Source organism: Saccoglossus kowalevskii, chromosome 9 (genome assembly GCF_978046115.1).
Source record: "Saccoglossus kowalevskii chromosome 9, keSacKowa6.1, whole genome shotgun sequence".
Lineage (NCBI taxonomy): Eukaryota > Metazoa > Hemichordata > Enteropneusta > Harrimaniidae > Saccoglossus > Saccoglossus kowalevskii.
The window spans coordinates 38,460,621-38,482,749 of record NC_140649.1 but is presented as its reverse complement, the minus strand read 5'-3'; the positions used below and the strand labels follow the sequence as shown (position 1 = coordinate 38,482,749).

Sequence of the window (22,129 nt, the reverse complement as noted above, 5' to 3'; positions counted from 1 at the left end):
TCTAAAATTGTGTTCAGATCTAGGAAAAATATTGCTCTTCATTCTAAAATTTAGGATCATTAAGATTTCTGAAAATGTTGTGGCATTTTGTCTAATATCCAGAATAATGGGAATGGTGACTGTGAATATCAGGATGCTTGACATTTCTGGTATATGTATGAATTAAAATTAATTTCTAAATTGACATAAGACAGACATTATTTACAGTATAGAAATTGTTCTTTTTTTGTGGTTTATTTTTTTGTTTCTTTTTGTTAAAAAAGGCTATTTTCTACTTCTTCATTAAAATGACTAGCCCAATTGCTTTGATATTTTATATGTAGACTCCTAGGGTAGACCCTTGACAGATTTGTTTATTTCATGATGATAATTTGACTTTTCTAATATACGATGTTCTGAGATAAACAAAATATGATGTTTTGTTTTCTTTGTAGGCAACCAACCAGTGTATGGTTTCAATGCTACCACCAATGTGGAGTATTGCAGAGTCAGTAAATTTGGATGTATTCTTAAAATTGAAGATAAATCATTTCTCATTCAATTTCACAGAGACTATGGTAAGTTATATATATCATATGTATTATTACACATATCGTGGAACAGTGAATGATATCACATGTATTATTTCACATATGGTGAACAGTGAATGATATCACATGTATTATTTCACATATGGTGGAACAGTGAATGATATCACATGTATTATTTCACATATGGTGGAACAGTGAATGATATCACATGTATTATATCACATATGGTGGAACAGTGAATGATATCGCATGTATTATATCACATGGTGGAACAGTGAATGATATCACATGTATTATTTCACATATGGTGGAACAGTGAATGATATCACATGTATTATTTCACATATGGTGGAACAGTGAATGATATCACATGTATTATATCACATATGGTGGAACAGTGAATGATATCGCATGTATTATATCACATATGGTGGAACAGTGAATGATATCGCATGTATTATGTCACATATGGTGGAACAGTGAATGATATCGCATGTGTTGTATCACATATGGTGGAACAGTGAATGATATCGCATGTATTATATCACATATGGTGGAACAGTGAATGATATCGCATGTATTATATCACATATGGTGGAACAGTGAATGATATCGCATGTATTATATCACATATGGTGGAACAGTGAATGATATCGCATGTATTATATCACATATGGTGGAACAGTGAATGATATCGCATGTATTATGTCACATATGGTGGAACAGTGAATGATATCACATGTATTATATCACATATGGTGGAACAGTGAATGATATCGCATGTATTATATCACATATGGTGGAACAGTGAATGATATCGCATGTATTATGTCACATGGTGGAACAGTGAATGATATCGCATGTATTATATCACATATGGTGGAACAGTGAATGATATCACATGTATTATATCACATATGATGGAACAGTGAATGATATCACATGTATTATGTCACATATGGTGGAACAGTGAATGATATCACATGTATTATGTCACATATGGTGGAACAGTGAATGATATCACATGTATTATATCACATATGGTGGAACAGTGAATGATATCACATGTATTATATCACACATGGTGGAACAGTGAATGATATCACATGTATTATGTCACATATGGTGGAACAGTGAATGATATCACATGTATTATATCACATATGGTTGAACAGTGAATGATATCGCATGTATTATATCACATATGGTGGAACAGTGAATGATATCACATGTATTATGTCGCATATTTAGGATCACTTTGCAATCTTTAGACATCTTAAGTATGAACTGGAATCTACATATTTGTATGACATCATACAATGCCCATGTATGGACAGTTATATGTGCGATGTGCAAATATTGTTGTTTTCAGTATTACAACTATGTCTATTTACAATGTGTGTCTGGAAACTGTTCCCATGAAATTATGAATAATTCTTGATAATTTTGTTCCACAGATAATGATAGATTTGAAAGTATTATTACAAAAATGTCTAAAGTACGAAAAAAAAAATCTTCATTCACTGACAGAACCGACGAGTCTTCGGCAGAACAGTATTTCCAGGTATGTTTGTTATGAAATTATTGATTGTGTTCTTGAGCCTCTAAATTTGATATTCTTAAGGGGCATGGTGAAAATATCTGATTGTCGAAGTAATGGAGGTTTTACCCTTGTCCTGAGAGCTGATACACTATATGGGTACTATTCCTCACACAACGGCACATATGGGTACTATTCGTCACACAATGGTACATATGGGAACTATTCCTCACACAATGGTACATATGGGTACTATTCCTCACACAATGGCACATATGGGTACTATTCCTCACACAATGGTACATATGGGTACTATTCCTCACACAATGGTACATATGGGTACTATTCCTCACACAATGGTACATACGGGTACTATTCCTCACACAATGGCACATATGGGTACTATTCCTCACACAATGGTACATACGGGTACTATTCTCACCCAATGGCACATGTGGGTACTATTCCTCACACAATGGCACATATGGTACTATTCCTCACACAATGGCACATATGGGTACTATTCCTCACACAATGGCACATATGGGTACTATTCCTCATACAATGGTACATACAGGTACTATTCTCACACAATGGCACATGTGGGTACTATTCCTCACACAATGGTACATATGGGTACTATTCTTCACACAACGGCACATATGGGTACTATTCTCACACAATGGCACATATGGGTACTATTCCTCACACAATGGCACATATGGGTACTACTCTCACCCAATGGCATATGTGGGTACTATTCCTCACACAATGGCACATATGGGTACTATTCCTCACACAATGGCACATATGGGTACTATTCCTCACACAATGGTACATACGGGTACTATTCCTCACACAATGGCACATATGGGTACTATTCCTCACACAATGGTACATACGGGTACTATTCTCACCCAATGGCACATGTGGGTACTATTCCTCACACAATGGCACATATGGTACTATTCCTCACACAATGGCACATATGGGTACTATTCCTCACACAATGGCACATATGGGTACTATTCCTCATACAATGGTTCATACAGGTACTATTCTCACACAATGGCACATGTGGGTACTATTCCTCACACAATGGCACATATGGGTACTATTCTTCACACAACAGCACATATGGGTACTATTCTCACACAATGGCACATGTGGGTACTATTCCTCACCCAATGGCACATGTGGGTACTATTCCTCACACAATGGCACATATGGGTACTATTCCTCACACAATGGCACATATGGGTACTACTCTCACCCAATGGCATATGTGGGTACTATTCCTCACACAATGGCACATATGGGTACTATTCCTCACACAATGGCACATATGGGTACTATTCCTCACCCAATGGCACATATGGGTACTATTCCTCACACAATGGCACATATGGGTACTATTCCTCACACAATGGCACATATGGGTACTATTCCTCACACAATGGTACATGTGGGTACTATTCCTCACACAATGGTACATGTGGGTACTATTCCGCACACAATGGTACATATGGGTACTATTCCTCACACAATGGCACATATGGGTACTTTTCCTCACACAATGGCACATATGAATACTATTCTCACCCAATGGCATATGTGGGTACTATTCCTCACACAATGGCACATGTGGGTACTATTCCTCACACAATGGCACATATGGGTACTATTCCTCACACAATGACACATATGGGTACTATTCCTCACACAATGACACATATGAATACTATTCTCACCCAATGGCACATATGGGTACTATTCCTCACACAATGACACATATGGGTACTATTCCTCACACAATGGCACATGTGGGCACTATTCCTCACACAATGGCACATATGGGTACTATTCCCTCACACAATGGCACATATGGGTACTATTCCTCACACAATGACACATATGGGGACTATTCCTCACACAATGGCACATATGGGTACTATTCCTCACACAATGGCACATGTGGGCACTATTCCTCACCCAATGGCACATGTGGGTACTATTCCTCACACAATGGCACATATGGGTACTATTCCTCACACAATGGCACATATGGGTACTACTCTCACCCAACGGCATATGTGGGTACTATTCCTCACACAATGGCACATGTGGGCACTATTCCTCACCCAATGGCACATGTGGGTACTATTCCCTCACACAATGGCACATATGGGTACTATTCTCACCCAATGGCATATGTGGGTACTATTCCTCACACAATGGCACATATGGGTACTATTCCTCACACGATGGCACATGTGGGTACTATTCCTCACCCAATGGCACATGTGGGTACTATTCCTCACCCAATGGCACATGTGGGTACTATTCCTCACACAATGGCACATATGGGAACTATTCCTTACACAATGGCACATATGGGAACTATTCCTTACACAATGGCACATATTGGTACTATTCCTCACACAATGGCACATATGGGTACTATTCTCATCCAATGGCATATGTGGGTACTATTCCTCACACAATGGCACATATGGGTACTATTCCTCACACAATGGCACATATGGATACTATTCCTCACACAATGGCACATGTGGGTACTATTCCTCACCCAATGGCACATGTGGGTACTATTCCTCATCCAATGGCACATGTGGGTACTATTCCTCACACAATGGCACATATGGGAACTATTCCTTACACAATGGCACATATGGGAACTATTCCTTACACAATGGCACATATTGGTACTATTCCTCACACAATGGCACATATGGGTACTATTCTCATCCAATGGCATATGTGGGTACTATTCCTCACACAATGGCACATATGGGTACTATTCCTCACACAATGGCACATATGGGTACTATTCCTCCCACAATGGCACATGTGGGTACTATTCCTCACGCAATGGCACATGTGGGTACTATCTCCCACACAATGGCACATATGGGTACTACTCCTCACACAATGGCACATATGGGTACTACTCCTCACACAATGGCACATATGGGTACTACTCCTCACACAATGGCACATATGGGTACTATTTCTCACACAATGGCACATATGGGTACTATTCTTCACACAATGGCATATGTGGGTACTATTCCTCACACAATGGCATATGTGGGTATGATTCCTCACACAATGGCACATATGGGTACTATTCTCACACAATGGCACATATGGTACTGTTCCTCACACAATGGCACATATGGGTACTATTCTCACACAATGGCACATATCGGTACTATTCCTCACACAATGGCACATATAGGTACTATTCTTCTTACACTGGCACATATGGGTACTATTCTCACCCAATGGCACATATAGGTAATATTCCTGTTACAATAGCACATATAGGTACTATTCCTCTTACAATGGCACATATAGGTACTATTCCTCTTACAATGGCACATACGGGTACGATTCTCACCCAATGACACATATAGGTACTATTCCTCTTACAATGGCACATACAGTACAGTTCTCGCGGAAGCTTTGGCTTCACTTCAGCTTCACCTTCGCTTCAGCATCGCATCATTATGGCATTGTTATGGCTTCAGCATCGCATCAATGTCGCGACATTAAAAAGTTAGGCGGTTATCGCTTCGCTTCATTGTGGCCTCATTATGGCGACAATGTGGCATCAGCATCGCTTCATCAAACAAAGAAGTACAGAACTCATTTCGCCCAACCTCTCGTCCGCTTCCGCTTTTCAATCGCTCGCTTTTGCGACCGCTTGTTGAATTTCTGCTTTATTTTTGACTGTGCAAACAATTTTCTGATTTTCATAGATCACGGTTACTAGTTTAGTAACCATGCATAGATGTTGAACAACCGTCAAAAGTTCAAATACTTTTTGTTTTAACTATCTATAATTATATGCACGCATTCTGACCCTTTGACCTAGATTTGGCTGGGATTGACTATTTTATTTTAAACAATATTCTGACGTGACGCACTGCTACAAAATGTATTTCAACAGAAGTACGACATGGTTGTCCGGGTTTCTTTTCCTGACTGTGTTGAGTTTACGATTTGTATAATTGTTATTTCTGCCAAGGAGAGCACAAGCCGAAGGACCATGAAGCTAAATAGAAGTCTCACGCATGGACTGAGTGAAAGAAAATATTTCTAAGGCTAAAATAAAACCTAATATCTCTTTGTGTATTTGTCAATTTTGCATATATTTGGTGTGACAGTATGTTCGTAAATATCTGGAAAAATCTCGTCTTTCGTTAATAATTTCATTTGTTTGAAATGTCTACCGACCGTGTCCCAATAATTTGTTTGGAATATCGATGCCCGTTGGTTTCTTCAAACGGTCCCGACGTCCATTATTCAACACAATCAGCATTTATTTATCGTAATTCATGGGGGATCATGTCCTGTAATTTGCAGGCTGTAAAACCAAATAACTAAACATGTACTATTTATTATATATTTGTTTTTACCTCGTGAAACTACAACACAGCGTAGAGTTGTCGTGGTGAAACAGTCGCCTTGAAATCGATGGAACTTCAATTATCCATTTCTCGCCTTGAAATAAAATTAAAAAAAAATCGAAGAGCATCGGGGGATATATTATTACCCAGTCTTACCAATCGCTAGCTTTATTTTATTGAAATTCATAAAATTCACAAGTTTTTCGACATTTGTTGGCAACTTCCGCGCTAAAAATGGTTGAAAATGTGGGTGTGGTTCTCTCGCAAAGTCCCGTTGATAATACGGACAAATATGGTTCTGTGACCCAGGTCGTGCTCCGATCAGGCGACTTTCAGCAAATCAATGATGTTGTAACAAAGCATATTTGACGCTAATTGAAGGGTCGTCGTACTGTCCAATCTCCGGCGTCGATTCACTGTGCTGTGACAGGCTTCACAATCATTCACTGAAAAACATCGGTATATTTTGACAAACGGCTGGGATTTGGCCTCGGTTCAAAAAAAGAAAAACTGGGCTGAGATACAAATCAGTTTTGCAAGTTGGGAAATGAGGTAAACCAGATTGGGGTCGATGATATTCAGTATCGAAGGACTTCCATGTGTAAATGAGTTTCAAATTGTTCATCGGCTGGTCACCAAATATTTACGGCTACAACTAAATGAACACTTTTTTTCTGGAGCCCAATAAATTATTTCTGCATGTTAAGTGCTATTCGATTTTTTACCAGGCCTGTGGCTCGTTTTTATTCGAAAATATTTTTTTGTGAGAATACTTTTAAAGTACGTATAGATCGAGCTCAGGTCACTGATCGTGACTTAATTTTGAAAATTGGATGTAAATTTTTACCAGACCGACGCCACCACAACCATTCAATCATAGTTGGAAATGTACGCACTTGTTTTGGAACTTTGTATCAAGATGGCAGGCGACAACGCCGATGCACCAGGCGGCGTTCGCGTGTTTTGCATGTATTAGTAGTCCGGGCATGGGATCGGATTCGGCTAAAACTAAACGAAACACAGAAAAATACCACCAAAATGAGGAATCTGATTCTGTTCTCTTACCAGCAAATAAAATGAACGAAAATAAGGTAATTTTATAACAAGAACAGTTTAATTTCGTATAGCAAATTGTGTTGTTTCCGAACGACGATTGCATCGTGTGATTTAAATTTATCACGTTTTTCCTTGCAGTCAATATGACACTCGTCACCTTGCAGATTGCAATGTACTTCACATAGTTTTTGGTACCCAATACTCGCAACATTAAATAATTAAACAAGATTCCTTTTAAAATGTCATTTTACTCTTGGTCATATTATTTTATTCCCCTTACCGCTTTGAATTTCAAATCGATTACATATCGAACTTCTGTACATGTGTTTTTCTCTACTGCCTTTCCATGTGAAAATAATGAGGTCATACTCATGTCACAATACTTTGAAGCTGATGCCATGTTGATGCCATGAGACTGCGAAGCTGAGGCCACGATGATGCCACAAAATAAGAGAGGCTAACACAGCTTCAATTTTCAATGACGCGAAGCTGATGCCACAATGATGCGATGCTGAGGCGACAATGAAGCCATGCGTATGCGACAATGAGGCCACAAAAGCCAAAGCTTCCGCGAGAACTGTACTGTATAGGTACTATTCCTCTTACAATGGCACATATAGGTACTATTCCTCTTACAATAGCACATATAGGTACTATTCCTCTTACAATGGCACATATAGGTACTATTCCTCTTACAATGGCACATATAGGTATTATTCCTCTTACAATGATACATATGGGTACTATTCTCACACAATGACACATATGGGTACTATTCCTCACACAATGACACATATACAGTACAGTTCTCGCGGAAGCTTTGGCTTCACTTCAGCTTCACCTTCGCTTCAGCATCGCATCATTATGGCATTGTTATGGCTTCAGCATCGCTTCAATGTCGCGACATTAAAAAGTTAGGCGATTATCGCTTCGCTTCATTGTGGCCTCATTATGGCGACAATGTGGCATCAGCATCGCTTCATCAAACGAAGAAGTACTGTACTCATTTCCCCCAAACCTCTTGACCGCTTCCGCTTTTGACCGGTCAATTTCCGTTTTATTTTCGACCGTGCAAAAATTCGGACTACTAAAAATTTTCTGGTTTTCATAGATCACGGTTACTAGTTTAGTTTAGTAACCGTGCATAGATGTTGAACAACCGTCAAAAGTTCAAATACTTTTTGTTTTAACTATCTATAATTATATGCACGCAATCTGACCATTTGACCTAGATTTGGCTGGGATTGAATATTTTATTTTAGACCATATTCCGACGTGACGCACTGCTACAAAATGTATTCAACAGAAGTACAACATGGTTGTGTGGGTTTCTTTTCCTGATTGTGTTGAGTTTACGATTTGTATAATTATTGTTGTTTTCCCCCAAGCAGAAGACAAGCCGAAGGACCATGAAGCTAAATAGAATTCCCACGCATGGACGTGGACTGAGTGACAGAAAATAGTTCTAAGGCTAAAATAAAAATGACCTACTATTACACCTCTTTGTGTATTTGTCAATTTTGTATATATTTGGTATGACCGTATGATCGTAAATACCTAGAAAAATCTCGTCTTTCGTTAATAATTTCATTTGTTTGAAATGTCTACCGACCGTAATTTGTTTCTCCAAACGGTCCCGACGTCCGTCATTCAACACAACCAGCATTTATTTATCGCAATTCATGGGGATCATGTCCCGTAATTTGCGGGCTGTACAACCAAATAATTAAACAAGTACTACTTATTGTATTTTTGTTTTACCTTGCGAAACTACAACAGAGCGTAGAGTTGTCGCGGTTAAATAGTCGCCTTGAAATCGATGGAACTTCAACTACTAGTATCCATTTCTCACCTTGAAATAAAAAAAAAATCGAAGAGCATCGGGGGATATATTATTAAGCAGTCTTACGAATCGCTAGCTTTATTTTATTCGAATTCATAAAATTCACGAGTTTTCGACATTTGTTGGCAACTTCCGCGCTAAAATGGTTGAAAATGTGGGTGTGGTTTTTTCGCAAAGTCCTGTTGATAATACGGACAAATATGGTTCTGTGACCCAGGTCGTGCTCCGATCAGGTGACTTTCAGCCAATCAATGGTGTTGTAACAAAACATATTTAACGCAAATTGAAGGGTCGTCGTACCATCCAATCTCCATCGTTGATTCACAAAGTTTTGTTTGTGCTGTGACAGGCTTCGCAATTATTCACTGAAAAACATCGGTATATTTTGACAAACGGATGTGATTTTACCTCAGTTCAAAAAAAGAAAGAAAAAAAACAGGGCTGAGATACAAATCAGTTTTGCAAGTTGGGAAATAAGGTAAACCAGACTGGGGTCGATAATTTTCAGTATCGAAGGACTTCCGTGTGAATCATGATTTTCAAATTGTTCATCGGCTGGTCACCAAATATTTACGGCCACACTAAATGGACACGTTTTTTTTCTGAAGACCAATAAATTATTTCTGCATGTCAAGCCCTATTCGATTTTTTACAGGGCATGTGGCTCGTTTTCATTCGAAAATATGTTTGTGAGAATACATATAGATCGAGCCCAGATCACTGATCGTGACTTAATTTTGAGAATTGTTTGTCAAATTTCACCAGACCGACGCCACTACAACCATCCAATCATATGTTGGAAATGTACGCACTTGTTTTGGAACTTTGTATCAAGATGACTGGCGACGACGCCGACGCTGCAGGCGGCATACGCTTGTATTGCATGTTTTAGTAGTCCGGGCATGGGGTCGGACTCGGCTAAAACTAAACGAAACACAGAAAAATACCACCGAAATGAGGAATCCGAATCTGCTCTTCAAGCAGCAAATAAAATGAGCGAAAAAAGGTAAATTTATAACAAGAACAGTTTCACTTCGTATACAGCAAATTGTGTTGTATCAGAACGACGATTGCATCGTGTGATTTGAATTTATCACGATTTTCCTTCTAGTCAATATGGAACTCGTCACCTTGCCGATTGTAATGTACTTCGCAAAGTTTTTGGTGCCCAATACTCGCAACACTAAAATAATTAAACAAGATATCTTTTTAAAATGTCATTTTACTCTTGATCATATTATTTTATTCGCCTTGAATTTCAAATCGATTACATATCGAACTTCTGTACATGTTTGTGTTTACTGCCCTTCTGCGTGCAAATAACGAGGTCATACTCATGTCACAATAAGTTGAAGCTGATGCCATGTTGATGCCATGAGACTGCGAAGCTGAGGCCACGATGATGCCACAAAATAGCGAGGCGAACGTAGCTTCAATTTTCAATGACGCGAAGCTGATGCCACAATGATGCGATGCTGAGGCGACAATGAAGCCATGCGTAGGCGACAATGATGCCACAAAAGCCAAAGCTTCCGCGAGAACTGTACTGTAGGTACTATTCCTCACACAATGACACATATGGGTACTATTCCTCTTACAATGGCACATATGGGTACTATTCCTCACACAATGGCACATATGGGTACTATCTCCCACACAATGGCACATATGGGTACTACTCCTCACACAATGACACATATGGGTACTATTCCTCTTACAATGGCACATATGGGTACTATTCCTCACACAATGACACATATGGGTACTATTCCTCACACAATGACACATATAGGTACTATTCCTCACACAATGACACATATGGGTACTATTCCTCACACAATGACACATATGGGTACTATTCCTCACACAATGACACATATGGGTACTATTCCTCTTACAATGGCACATATGGGTACTATTCTCACACAATGACACATATAGGTACTATTCTCACACAATGGCACATATAGGTACTATTCTCACACAATGGCTCGTACGGGGTTAGTTTCCAGAAACATTGTAGAATACAAGAACAGAGGTACAGAAACATTGTAGAACATAAGAACAGAGGTACAGAGACATTGTAGAACATAAGAACAGAGGTACAGAGACATTGTAGAACATAAGAACAGAGGTACAGAGACATTGTAGAACATAAGAACAGAGGTACAGAAACATTGTAGAATATAAGAACAGAGGTACAGAAACATTGTAGAATATAAGAACAGAGGTACAGAGACATTGTAGAATATAAGAACAGAGGTACAGAGACATTGTAGAATATAAGAACAGAGGTACAGAGACATTGTAGAACATAAGAACAGAGGTACAGAGACATTGTAGAACATAAGAACAGAGGTACAGAAACATTGTAGAATATAAGAACAGAGGTACAGAAACATTGTAGAATATAAGAACAGAGGTACAGAAACATTGTAGAATATAAGAACAGAGGTACAGAAACATTGTAGAATATAAGAACAGAGGTACAGAGACATTGTAGAATATAAGAACAGAGGTACAGAGACATTGTAGAATATAAGAACAAAGGTACAGAGACATTGTAGAATATAAGAAGAGAGGTACAGAGACATTGTAGAATATAAGAACAGAGGTACAGAGACATTGTAGAACATAAGAACAGAGGTACAGAGACATTGTAGAATATAAGAACAGAGGTACAGAGACATTGTAGAATATAAGAACAGAGGTACAGAGACATTGTAGAATATAAGAACAGAGGTACCGAGACATTGTAGAATATAAGAACAGAGGTACAGAGACATTGTAGAATATAAGAACAGAGGTACAGAGACATTGTAGAATATAGGAACAGAGGTACAGAGACATTGTGGAATATAAGAACAGAGGTACAGAAACATTGTAGAATATAAGAACAGAGGTACAGAGACATTGTAGAATATAAGAACAGAGGTACAGAGACATTGTAGAATATAAGAACAGAGGTACCGAGACATTGTAGAATATAAGAACAGAGGTACCGAGACATTGTAGAATATAAGAACAGAGGTACAGAGACATTGTAGAATATAAGAACAGAGGTACAGAGACATTGTAGAATATAGGAACAGAGGTACAGAGACATTGTGGAATATAGGAACAGAGGTACAGAGACATTGTAGAATATAGGAACAGAGGTACAGAAACATTGTAGAATATAAGAACAGAGGTACAGAAACATTGTAGAATATAAGAACATGTGGAAGTATAGTTGTGAAAAAATTAAAAAAGCATTGAGGTTTTCCACCTTTGAAAAGTTTGAAAATTTGATCAAATATGTTTCAACAATATTGCTGAGAAACTTATCTAAGTATGTATTTAAAGCAAAATACCCCTTAGGATGAGGCTATTATATTCTATGGTTAAACTGTTTGTGTGTATAAATATATACATTTATTTAAATTTATTATAAACAAAATATATCTATTCCCAGTTCATTCTATTTACTTTTGCTGCTGTACATTGTGATTTAATATTTTACATTTGTAATGTAAAGTCACAAACAACATTATAAATTATTATATTTATTTTCAAATCAGGGATATATTACCATGATATACTCTGTGATGTATGTATGATATAGATAATTATGTTGTCATGGTAATATTTAATCCAATACCAGCCACATGATACCACCAAGCAATAATATTATTTTCATTTTAGTTGAAAATAATGCAATTAATAGAGGGTAAATGTAACGCAGGATTCGTCAATTCATGCATGTTATGTATTTAATTTTTTCAGTTTTATGGTTATTTATCACAACAACAGAATATGATGCAAGACTATATCAGAACGTCCACTTACCAAAAAGCTATGTTAGAAAATCATCTAGATTTCACAGACAAAGTAAGCTCAATATTTGTTAATTCATGCATTGTGGAATCAATTAAGTTCATAAATAGTGTGACCATAAAAGTCCCAAATAATTGCACAATGTACAATCTGAGTGTTCAAATTTATAAGGTATACTGCATGGGAAATTTGACAGTATTTATACTATATTTGAACTGTTAGTGAGTACTTACCTTACTGCATGGGAAATTTGACAGTATTTATACTATATTTGAACTGTTAGTGAGTACTTACCTTACTGCATGGGAAATTTGACGATATTTATACTATATTTGAACTGTTAGTGAGTACTTACCTTACTGCATGGGAAATTTGACAGTATTTATACTATATTTGAACTGTTAGTGAGTACTTACCTTACTGCATGGGAAATTTGACAGTATTTATACTATATTTGAACTGTTAGTGAGTACTTACCTTACTGCATGGGAAATTTGACAGTATTTATACTATATTTGAACTGTTAGTGAGTACTTACCTTACTGCATGGGAAATTTGACAGTATTTATACTATATTTGAACTGTTAGTGAGTACTTACCTTACTGCATGGGAAATTTGACAGTATTTATACTATATTTGAACTGTTAGTGAGTACTTACCTTACTGCATGGGAAATTTGACAGTATTTATACTATATTTGAACTGTTAGTGAGTACTTACCTTACTGCATGGGAAATTTGACAGTATTTATACTATATTTGAACTGTTAGTGAGTACTTACCTTACTGCATGGGAAATTTGACAGTATTTATACTATATTTGAACTGTTAGTGAGTACTTACCTTTTGTCGTCATTTTTAGGTTATTTTAGATGTTGGTGCTGGTACTGGTATACTATCATTTTTTGCTATTCAAGCAGGAGCACGTAAAGTTTATGCTATTGAAGCCAGTTCCATGGCTTCTCAAGCAGAGGTAGGTATTCCCCTCTCTGATTACTGATCCCTCATTGTTGAACCTCGCCGCCATATTGTTGCAAATACCAAATCAGTACCATGATGCTTGTTTTTTAGATTGGTTTCAAAATGGCTGTTTGGTGGTCATTTTGTTCCAATGAATGCAGCTCCAGAGCTAAATCTCAAACATGCCTCGACGAATCATGTTTAAACTTTGTACATACACCATGTCGCAAATACGTTTAATATTAAAAATGTGTCAAAATTTACAATTTCCACAATTGTGGCCTGGATCTCAATCTTACATGTACAGCTATTGTTCAACTTGGTATTTACATTGATAGTACCATAATGTTTTTCAGATCGGGTTAAAAATGGCTGAATGACAGACATTTGTTATTTTTGAATGCTGTTTTAAAGCAGTGTCCCTGACATGCCTTGACTTTACAACTTAGTTTCATGGACATTGGTTTGTTTTGCATAAACTGACTGGTATATCATATTCGTCATATTTTAATTCAAAATTGCCTTTAGTTTTCGGTGTTGTTTAAAATTGACAATATACCCTTCCCTATTAATTTAAATGTTATTGTTTGTATAGGTGTTAGTACATAACAATAAATTGACTGGTAGAATAATGGTTGTGCCAGGTATGGTGGAAGAAGTGTCTATTCCTGAACAAGTGGATGTTATTATATCAGAACCTATGGGATACATGTTAGTCAATGAGAGAATGCTGGAAAGTTACCTACATGCCAAAAAATGGTTGAAACCTGGAGGTAATAAACATAGAATAAATAGTGTGATGGGTAGCAATTAATGGGTGAGGGAGGGAGGGAGGGAGGGAGGGAGTGAAAAATTACTTGATATTATACGATAGCGGGAGTGTTTTACTTTCACGTATTATAATACAAATGATGCCACTTTTGCCACCATTGACTCAGATAAAGTTTGATGTCTTGTTCTGATGCAGTGTTATTATACTTCTACTACAAATTCGTAAAATGCCTGCAATGACTACAAGAATCAAGGTGTATAATAATGTTATCATAGGAATATAGCAAACTACATACAATGCTGTCCAGCAGTATAGGTTCACATTACCCCCTGCTATGTGTTAGTCTATGGATTATATTTATCACAATTTGTCATTTACATCTTCAGGTAAAATGTTTCCGAGCCAAGGAGATATTCATATAGCCCCATTCTGTGATGAAGCATTGTACATGGAACAATTTACTAAAGCCAATTTCTGGTAAGTTGTGATTTTACTATTATATATATTAGAAACATATAAGTATGAAGGTATCCTCTTTGAACACAAGTTACTTCTGCTTTAACTGAGATTTCCACTTGTCCTCTTTGCTGGTGTGCAATTTGTTATGCTATGTACAAACTAAGCTATATCATCTAAGATATAACTGTAAAATACTTGATTTTCACTAGAATTTATTTTCGCTATAGGGATGAATCAGTGAAAATACATTCATCTGAAAAATAAACTGCATACAAAACAGCCAAATGTTTTTCAGCGCAAATTATTTCCAGTTTAAATAAAGTTTTTTTACAATACTCGTTTTTGCTAGGTATCAACAGTCGTTCCACGGTATTGACTTATCAAGTCTTAGGAATGCTGCATTACAAGAGTGCTTCAGACAACCTATTGTGGTATGTATCTATGTAATTATATTGGTCATAACGTACAAAATCTCTGTATTTATAAATTTTAGATTTTTTAAATAATGTATTAACTACATGTGACAGTTAAAGATGTGACTGTAATGAAGTCAGTATCCAAGCAAATTCATCTCATTGCTGTTAAGACTAATGCTCACTTCTTGTACAAAAAGAGTCAAATCTGGTCCAGTAGAAACTTCCATCAAACAAATATTTACTGTTTAAAATTTTAGCCAATTTGAGGTTCCAGAGATAGCCAGTAGGTTTTATACTAAGCCCTATACACAGTTCTTGAAAAAGCAAAAAGTATTTAAAAAAAAAAAATCATGTCTGATAATTGTTTGCTTTGTGTTTCTGCCAGTACTCAGTTTGAAGACAGTTAACAGGTTTCACATATCATTATTAAAAACTTGTGCATTAAAACAATGTTCAATGTTAACATTATTTGTGATTTTTTTTTCCTTACAGGATACGTTTGATATCCGTATCTGTCTTGCCCGATCGGTGAAACATACAATAGATTTTCGAACTACACATGAAACTGATTTGCATAAAATTGAGATCCCGTTATCATATAATATTCTCACCTCAGGAACTGTCCATGGTTTGGCTTTTTGGTTTGATGTTTCCTTCATTGGCTCTGTGTAAGTATGCTGTGTGAAAAATACGTAATCATAAAATTCTCATATTTCCATGTTGCCTAGGGAGTCTATCCAATTTTGATGACTGCCTTGGCAATGATGTTTAGTTTATTTTAGTATCTATTTATGTAAATGTCAGTTTTATTTGGTCATGTGATCTACAGGTGATTGGTATGGCATCATTGTTAACCAGTCAAATTTACCATGACTACGTTTGTTGACAGTGTAAACATTCAAGGCTATTACTAAGCTGATGAGCCAATTGTTTTCTGTTTTTTTAATTCTAGATCAACTATCTATCTTTCCACTGCCCCAACAGAGCCATTAACACATTGGTATCAAGTAAGTTTGCATCTTTCTAATTCTCTTGTTTTAATTTCACTTGTCAGAATAAACCCCTAAAATATGCTGCCATGTAGATACCTGAAGATGCAATATGCTGACTCAAGGGAAATGTTCTTTGTTTTCATCAACTCAAAACTGTATCACATACTGACATCTCATAATTTTAACTACTCATTTGCATATGCATAGCTGCTCATTTAATTCTGTGTACTTTATATGACCTTTCACACTTAACCTCTGCTTTCAGGTACGGTGTTTACTTCAAACTCCAATCTTTGTTAAAGTTGGTCAGACTCTCTCAGGAAAAGTAATTCTCACATGTAACAAAAGGTTTGTATGAGAAGCCAATTAGCTTAGCTCAACTGTTCATAAGTAAGGTGTTCTCTAATTGGTTGTTATGATAAATTATACCTCTACTCATAGTAGGAATTGATATCGATGTCCAAATATTTAAATGTGATAATTAACATATTGTGAGGTGTTTGACCTTTGACCTGTATTGGGTTCTAATGCTAAACAAGCTTTCCTTGGTTGCATATCAGTTTGTAGTCACGAAGGCTTAGAGTCGGTCTGATAAGGAAAACTGTCACAGTCCTTCCATATGGTTCAAATGATGATACCGTTTATTGTGATGTTTTCATGTCATTAACTAAAAATGCAATGAGTCAAATTGTAGTATAATTAATCTGGTATTGTCAGTATTGCTACTGCTCAGTTCACTCATTGATAAAAATCTGACATTTTTCTTGACATGCAATAAAGAACATAGGCCAGTAAAGTTTTGATTTGTATCTTCATTATTGCAGACAAAGCTACGATATAGAAATAGAAGCTGCCCTACAAGGATCAGGTACCGTTTCTACCAATAAATTAGATTTGAAGAATCCCTTCTTCCGTTACACTGGCACTACATCAGCTGCCCCACCAGGCTTCAACACAGCCTCCCCCACAGAGAATTATTGGAATCAACTGACGGGAGATACCACTGCATCCAATGGGATTGTAGACAGCAATGGATTACATAACACAGCAGTTGGTGGCGGAGTCGTACAGTCTAATTTAGTGCCATTGGGTAAGAGCAGTTCTGTGTTCATTTCTGTTGTTACTAGCAATTGTGAAATTATCATAATCCTTTAATTGGACTGTGAACAAAATATTTTTGAAGGTGACTAAAATGTTAGAAAAAGAATTGCATGTCATAATCATCATTGATATGGAGGCTATTCCCTGTTATTAAGAAAAAAAGGCAAGGTGAATTGGTGGATGAATTGTGGATGGAAATAAAATTAATGGTTATTGGTATTCTGATGAGTCATAAATAAATTTGTGTAATATGTTTTATGAAAAAAAGGTTGCGTAGTGCTCTGCGTATAGACGCTATATGCCTTATATTTGCTTGATTAGTAGTGCATGTGTGTCCGTGGTCATAATCTGTCATATTTCAATAAATCAGGCTACACTAAATGGAGTTATGTCCTTTTCTGTTAGAGATATTGGAGCAAATGTGCTATCTTACTTTTGGCAGGGTCAGACATTTCTTTTTGCTTGGTTATGTAACATTATTATTTGCACTGTCTTCTTTGCATGTTGCTAGTATATTACGTTGGAAGTAAAGCTAATGGCAGCGTACCAGTCTCCTCCATTCATTCCAGTCAAATCACCAACAATGTGCAACAAACCATACATGCTCCAATCCCAATAAACAGGGGAGGTAAGAAGAAAACATTCATCAAAACTCAATTTTCCTGAATTTTTATAAAATTTTCCAAAAATTTCATGCATCACAAAATGATTGCGGTTCACAGAATTTTTGGGCACAGAAAAAAAAATCCTTCTACCATAGTTAGATTATATATAGGCTGGGTTGTGTACAATGTGGCATAGCCTAAGTTTTAGTCCAAACGATGTGTTAAATTTAGAATTAAAATATTAAAACAACTGATTCCTCATTGTGCTCTTTAGAGGCAAGTTTTACCACAATTTGGGGTTGTTTTCTTCTAATTGGCTTCAGACCAAATTTTTAAATGAACTGAATCGATAAAAAAATAATACCTTTGAATGAGATTCAGCAAATAACTATTGGGAGATAATCTTGTATGATTTGTTCATTTAAATGTCATGCTCTCACCTGCTTGCTTTAAGAGCTTGTTTATTTCCTGCAATAAAACAATGTTTGTACTATGATGACTTGGACTGGGGGATGACAATGTTACAGTGCCCTCTAGTGTCCAGTATCTGGTAAAGACAAACAATAATTCAAGTGTGTATTTTTAATGTTCTTCAGAATTTATTCTTTCTGTGGCATCTTGCTGTATCATAGTGGGTTAGGTCATTTGTACATTGCTGTATCATAGTGGGTTAGGTCATTTGTACATTGCTGTATCATAGTGGGTTAGGTCATTTGTACATTGCTGTATCATAGTGGGTTAGGTCATTTGTACATTGCTGTATCATAGTGGGTTAGGTCATTTGTACATTGCTGTATCATAGTGGGTTAGGTCATTTGTACATTGCTGTATCATAGTGGGTTAGGTCATTTGTACATTGCTGTATCATAGTGGGTTAGGTCATTTGTACATTGCTGTATCATAGTGGGTTAGGTCATTTGTACATTGCTGTATCATAGTGGGTTAGGTCATTTGTACATTGCTGTATCATAGTGGGTTAGGTCATTTGTACATTGCTGTATCATAGTGGGTTAGGTCATTTGTACATTGCTGTATCATAGTGGGTTAGGTCATTTGTACATTGCTGTATCATAGTGGGTTAGGTCATTTGTACATTGCTGTATCATAGTGGGTTAGGTCATTTGTACATTGCTGTATCATAGTGGGTTAGGTCATTTGTACATTGCTGTATCATAGTGGGTTAGGTCATTTGTACATTGCTGTATCATAGTGGGTTAGGTCATTTGTACATTGCTGTATCATAGTGGGTTAGGTCATTTGTACATTGCTGTATCATAGTGGGTTAGGTCATTTGTACATTGCTGTATCATAGTGGGTTAGGTCATTTGTACATTGCTGTATCATAGTGGGTTAGGTCATTTGTACATTGCTGTATCATAGTGGGTTAGGTCATTTGTACATTGCTGTATCATAGTGGGTTAGGTCATTTGTACATTGCTGTATCATAGTGGGTTAGGTCATTTGTACATTGCTGTATCATAGTGGGTTAGGTCATTTGTACATTGCTGTATCATAGTGGGTTAGGTCATTTGTACATTGCTGTATCATAGTGGGTTAGGTCATTTGTACATTGCTGTATCATAGTGGGTTAGGTCATTTGTACATTGCTGTATCATAGTGGGTTAGGTCATTTGTACATTGCTGTATCATAGTGGGTTAGGTCATTTGTACATTGCTGTATCACAGTGGGTTAGGTCATTTGTACATTGCTGTATCACAGTGGGTTAGGTCATTTGTACATTGCTGTATCATAGTGGGTTAGGTCATTTGTACATTGCTGTATCATAGTGGGTTAGGTCATTTGTACATTGCTGTATCATAGTGGGTTAGGTCATTTGTACATTGCTGTATCATAGTGGGTTAGGTCATTTGTACATTGCTGTATCATAGTGGGTTAGGTCATTTGTACATTGCTGTATCATAGTGGGTTAGGTCATTTGTACATTGCTGTATCATAGTGGGTTAGGTCATTTGTACATTGCTGTATCATAGTGGGTTAGGTCATTTGTACATTGCTGTATCATAGTGGGTTAGGTCATTTGTACATTGCTGTATCATAGTGGGTTAGGTCATTTGTACATTGCTGTATCATAGTGGGTTAGGTCATTTGTACATTGCTGTATCATAGTGGGTTAGGTCATTTGTACATTGCTGTATCATAGTGGGTTAGGTCATTTGTACATTGCTGTATCATAGTGGGTTAGGTCATTTGTACATTGCTGTATCATAGTGGGTTAGGTCATTTGTACATTGCTGTATCATAGTGGGTTAGGTCATTTGTACATTGCTGTATCATAGTGGGTTAGGTCATTTGTACATTGCTGTATCATAGTGGGTTAGGTCATTTGTACATTGCTGTATCATAGTGGGTTAGGTCATTTGTACATTGCTGTATCATAGTGGGTTAGGTCATTTGTACATTGCTGTATCATAGTGGGTTAGGTCATTTGTACATTGCTGTATCATAGTGGGTTAGGTCATTTGTACATTGCTGTATCATAGTGGGTTAGGTCATTTGTACATTGCTGTATCATAGTGGGTTAGGTCATTTGTACATTGCTGTATCATAGTGGGTTAGGTCATTTGTACATTGCTGTATCATAGTGGGTTAGGTCATTTGTACATTGCTGTATCATAGTGGGTTAGGTCATTTGTACATTGCTGTATCATAGTGGGTTAGGTCATTTGTACATTGCTGTATCATAGTGGGTTAGGTCATTTGTACATTGCTGTATCATAGTGGGTTAGGTCATTTGTACATTGCTGTATCATAGTGGGTTAGGTCATTTGTACATTGCTGTATCATAGTGGGTTAGGTCATTTGTACATTGCTGTATCATAGTGGGTTAGGTCATTTGTACATTGCTGTATCATAGTGGGTTAGGTCATTTGTACATTGCTGTATCATAGTGGGTTAGGTCATTTGTACATTGCTGTATCATAGTGGGTTAGGTCATTTGTACATTGCTGTATCATAGTGGGTTAGGTCATTTGTACATTGCTGTATCATAGTGGGTTAGGTCATTTGTACATTGCTGTATCATAGTGGGTTAGGTCATTTGTACATTGCTGTATCATAGTGGGTTAGGTCATTTGTACATTGCTGTATCATAGTGGGTTAGGTCATTTGTACATTGCTGTATCATAGTGGGTTAGGTCATTTGTACATTGCTGTATCATAGTGGGTTAGGTCATTTGTACATTGCTGTATCATAGTGGGTTAGGTCATTTGTACATTGCTGTATCATAGTGGGTTAGGTCATTTGTACATTGCTGTATCATAGTGGGTTAGGTCATTTGTACATTGCTGTATCATAGTGGGTTAGGTCATTTGTACATTGCTGTATCATAGTGGGTTAGGTCATTTGTACATTGCTGTATCATAGTGGGTTAGGTCATTTGTACATTGCTGTATCATAGTGGGTTAGGTCATTTGTACATTGCTGTATCATAGTGGGTTAGGTCATTTGTACATTGCTGTATCATAGTGGGTTAGGTCATTTGTACATTGCTGTATCATAGTGGGTTAGGTCATTTGTACATTGCTGTATCATAGTGGGTTAGGTCATTTGTACATTGCTGTATCATAGTGGGTTAGGTCAT

The 22,129-nt window shown here is 36.9% G+C and overlaps 1 protein-coding gene across 1 annotated transcript in view; it reads left to right on the top strand.

Annotated features, from left to right (window-relative positions):
* LOC100378552 (histone-arginine methyltransferase CARMER-like) overlaps window positions 1-22,129 on the top strand; it is a 32,532-nt gene that overhangs the window by 1,272 nt on the left and 9,131 nt on the right. Inside the window, exons 2-12 of the mRNA XM_085503500.1 lie at window positions 435-557; window positions 1,988-2,094; window positions 13,171-13,275; window positions 14,084-14,194; window positions 14,777-14,954; window positions 15,340-15,430; window positions 15,762-15,843; window positions 16,321-16,496; window positions 16,781-16,835; window positions 17,086-17,168; window positions 17,645-17,910. Coding sequence (XP_085359626.1) covers window positions 435-557; window positions 1,988-2,094; window positions 13,171-13,275; window positions 14,084-14,194; window positions 14,777-14,954; window positions 15,340-15,430; window positions 15,762-15,843; window positions 16,321-16,496; window positions 16,781-16,835; window positions 17,086-17,168; window positions 17,645-17,910 — 1,377 coding nt within the window. The remainder of the gene's footprint in view (window positions 1-434; window positions 558-1,987; window positions 2,095-13,170; window positions 13,276-14,083; window positions 14,195-14,776; window positions 14,955-15,339; window positions 15,431-15,761; window positions 15,844-16,320; window positions 16,497-16,780; window positions 16,836-17,085; window positions 17,169-17,644; window positions 17,911-22,129) is intronic.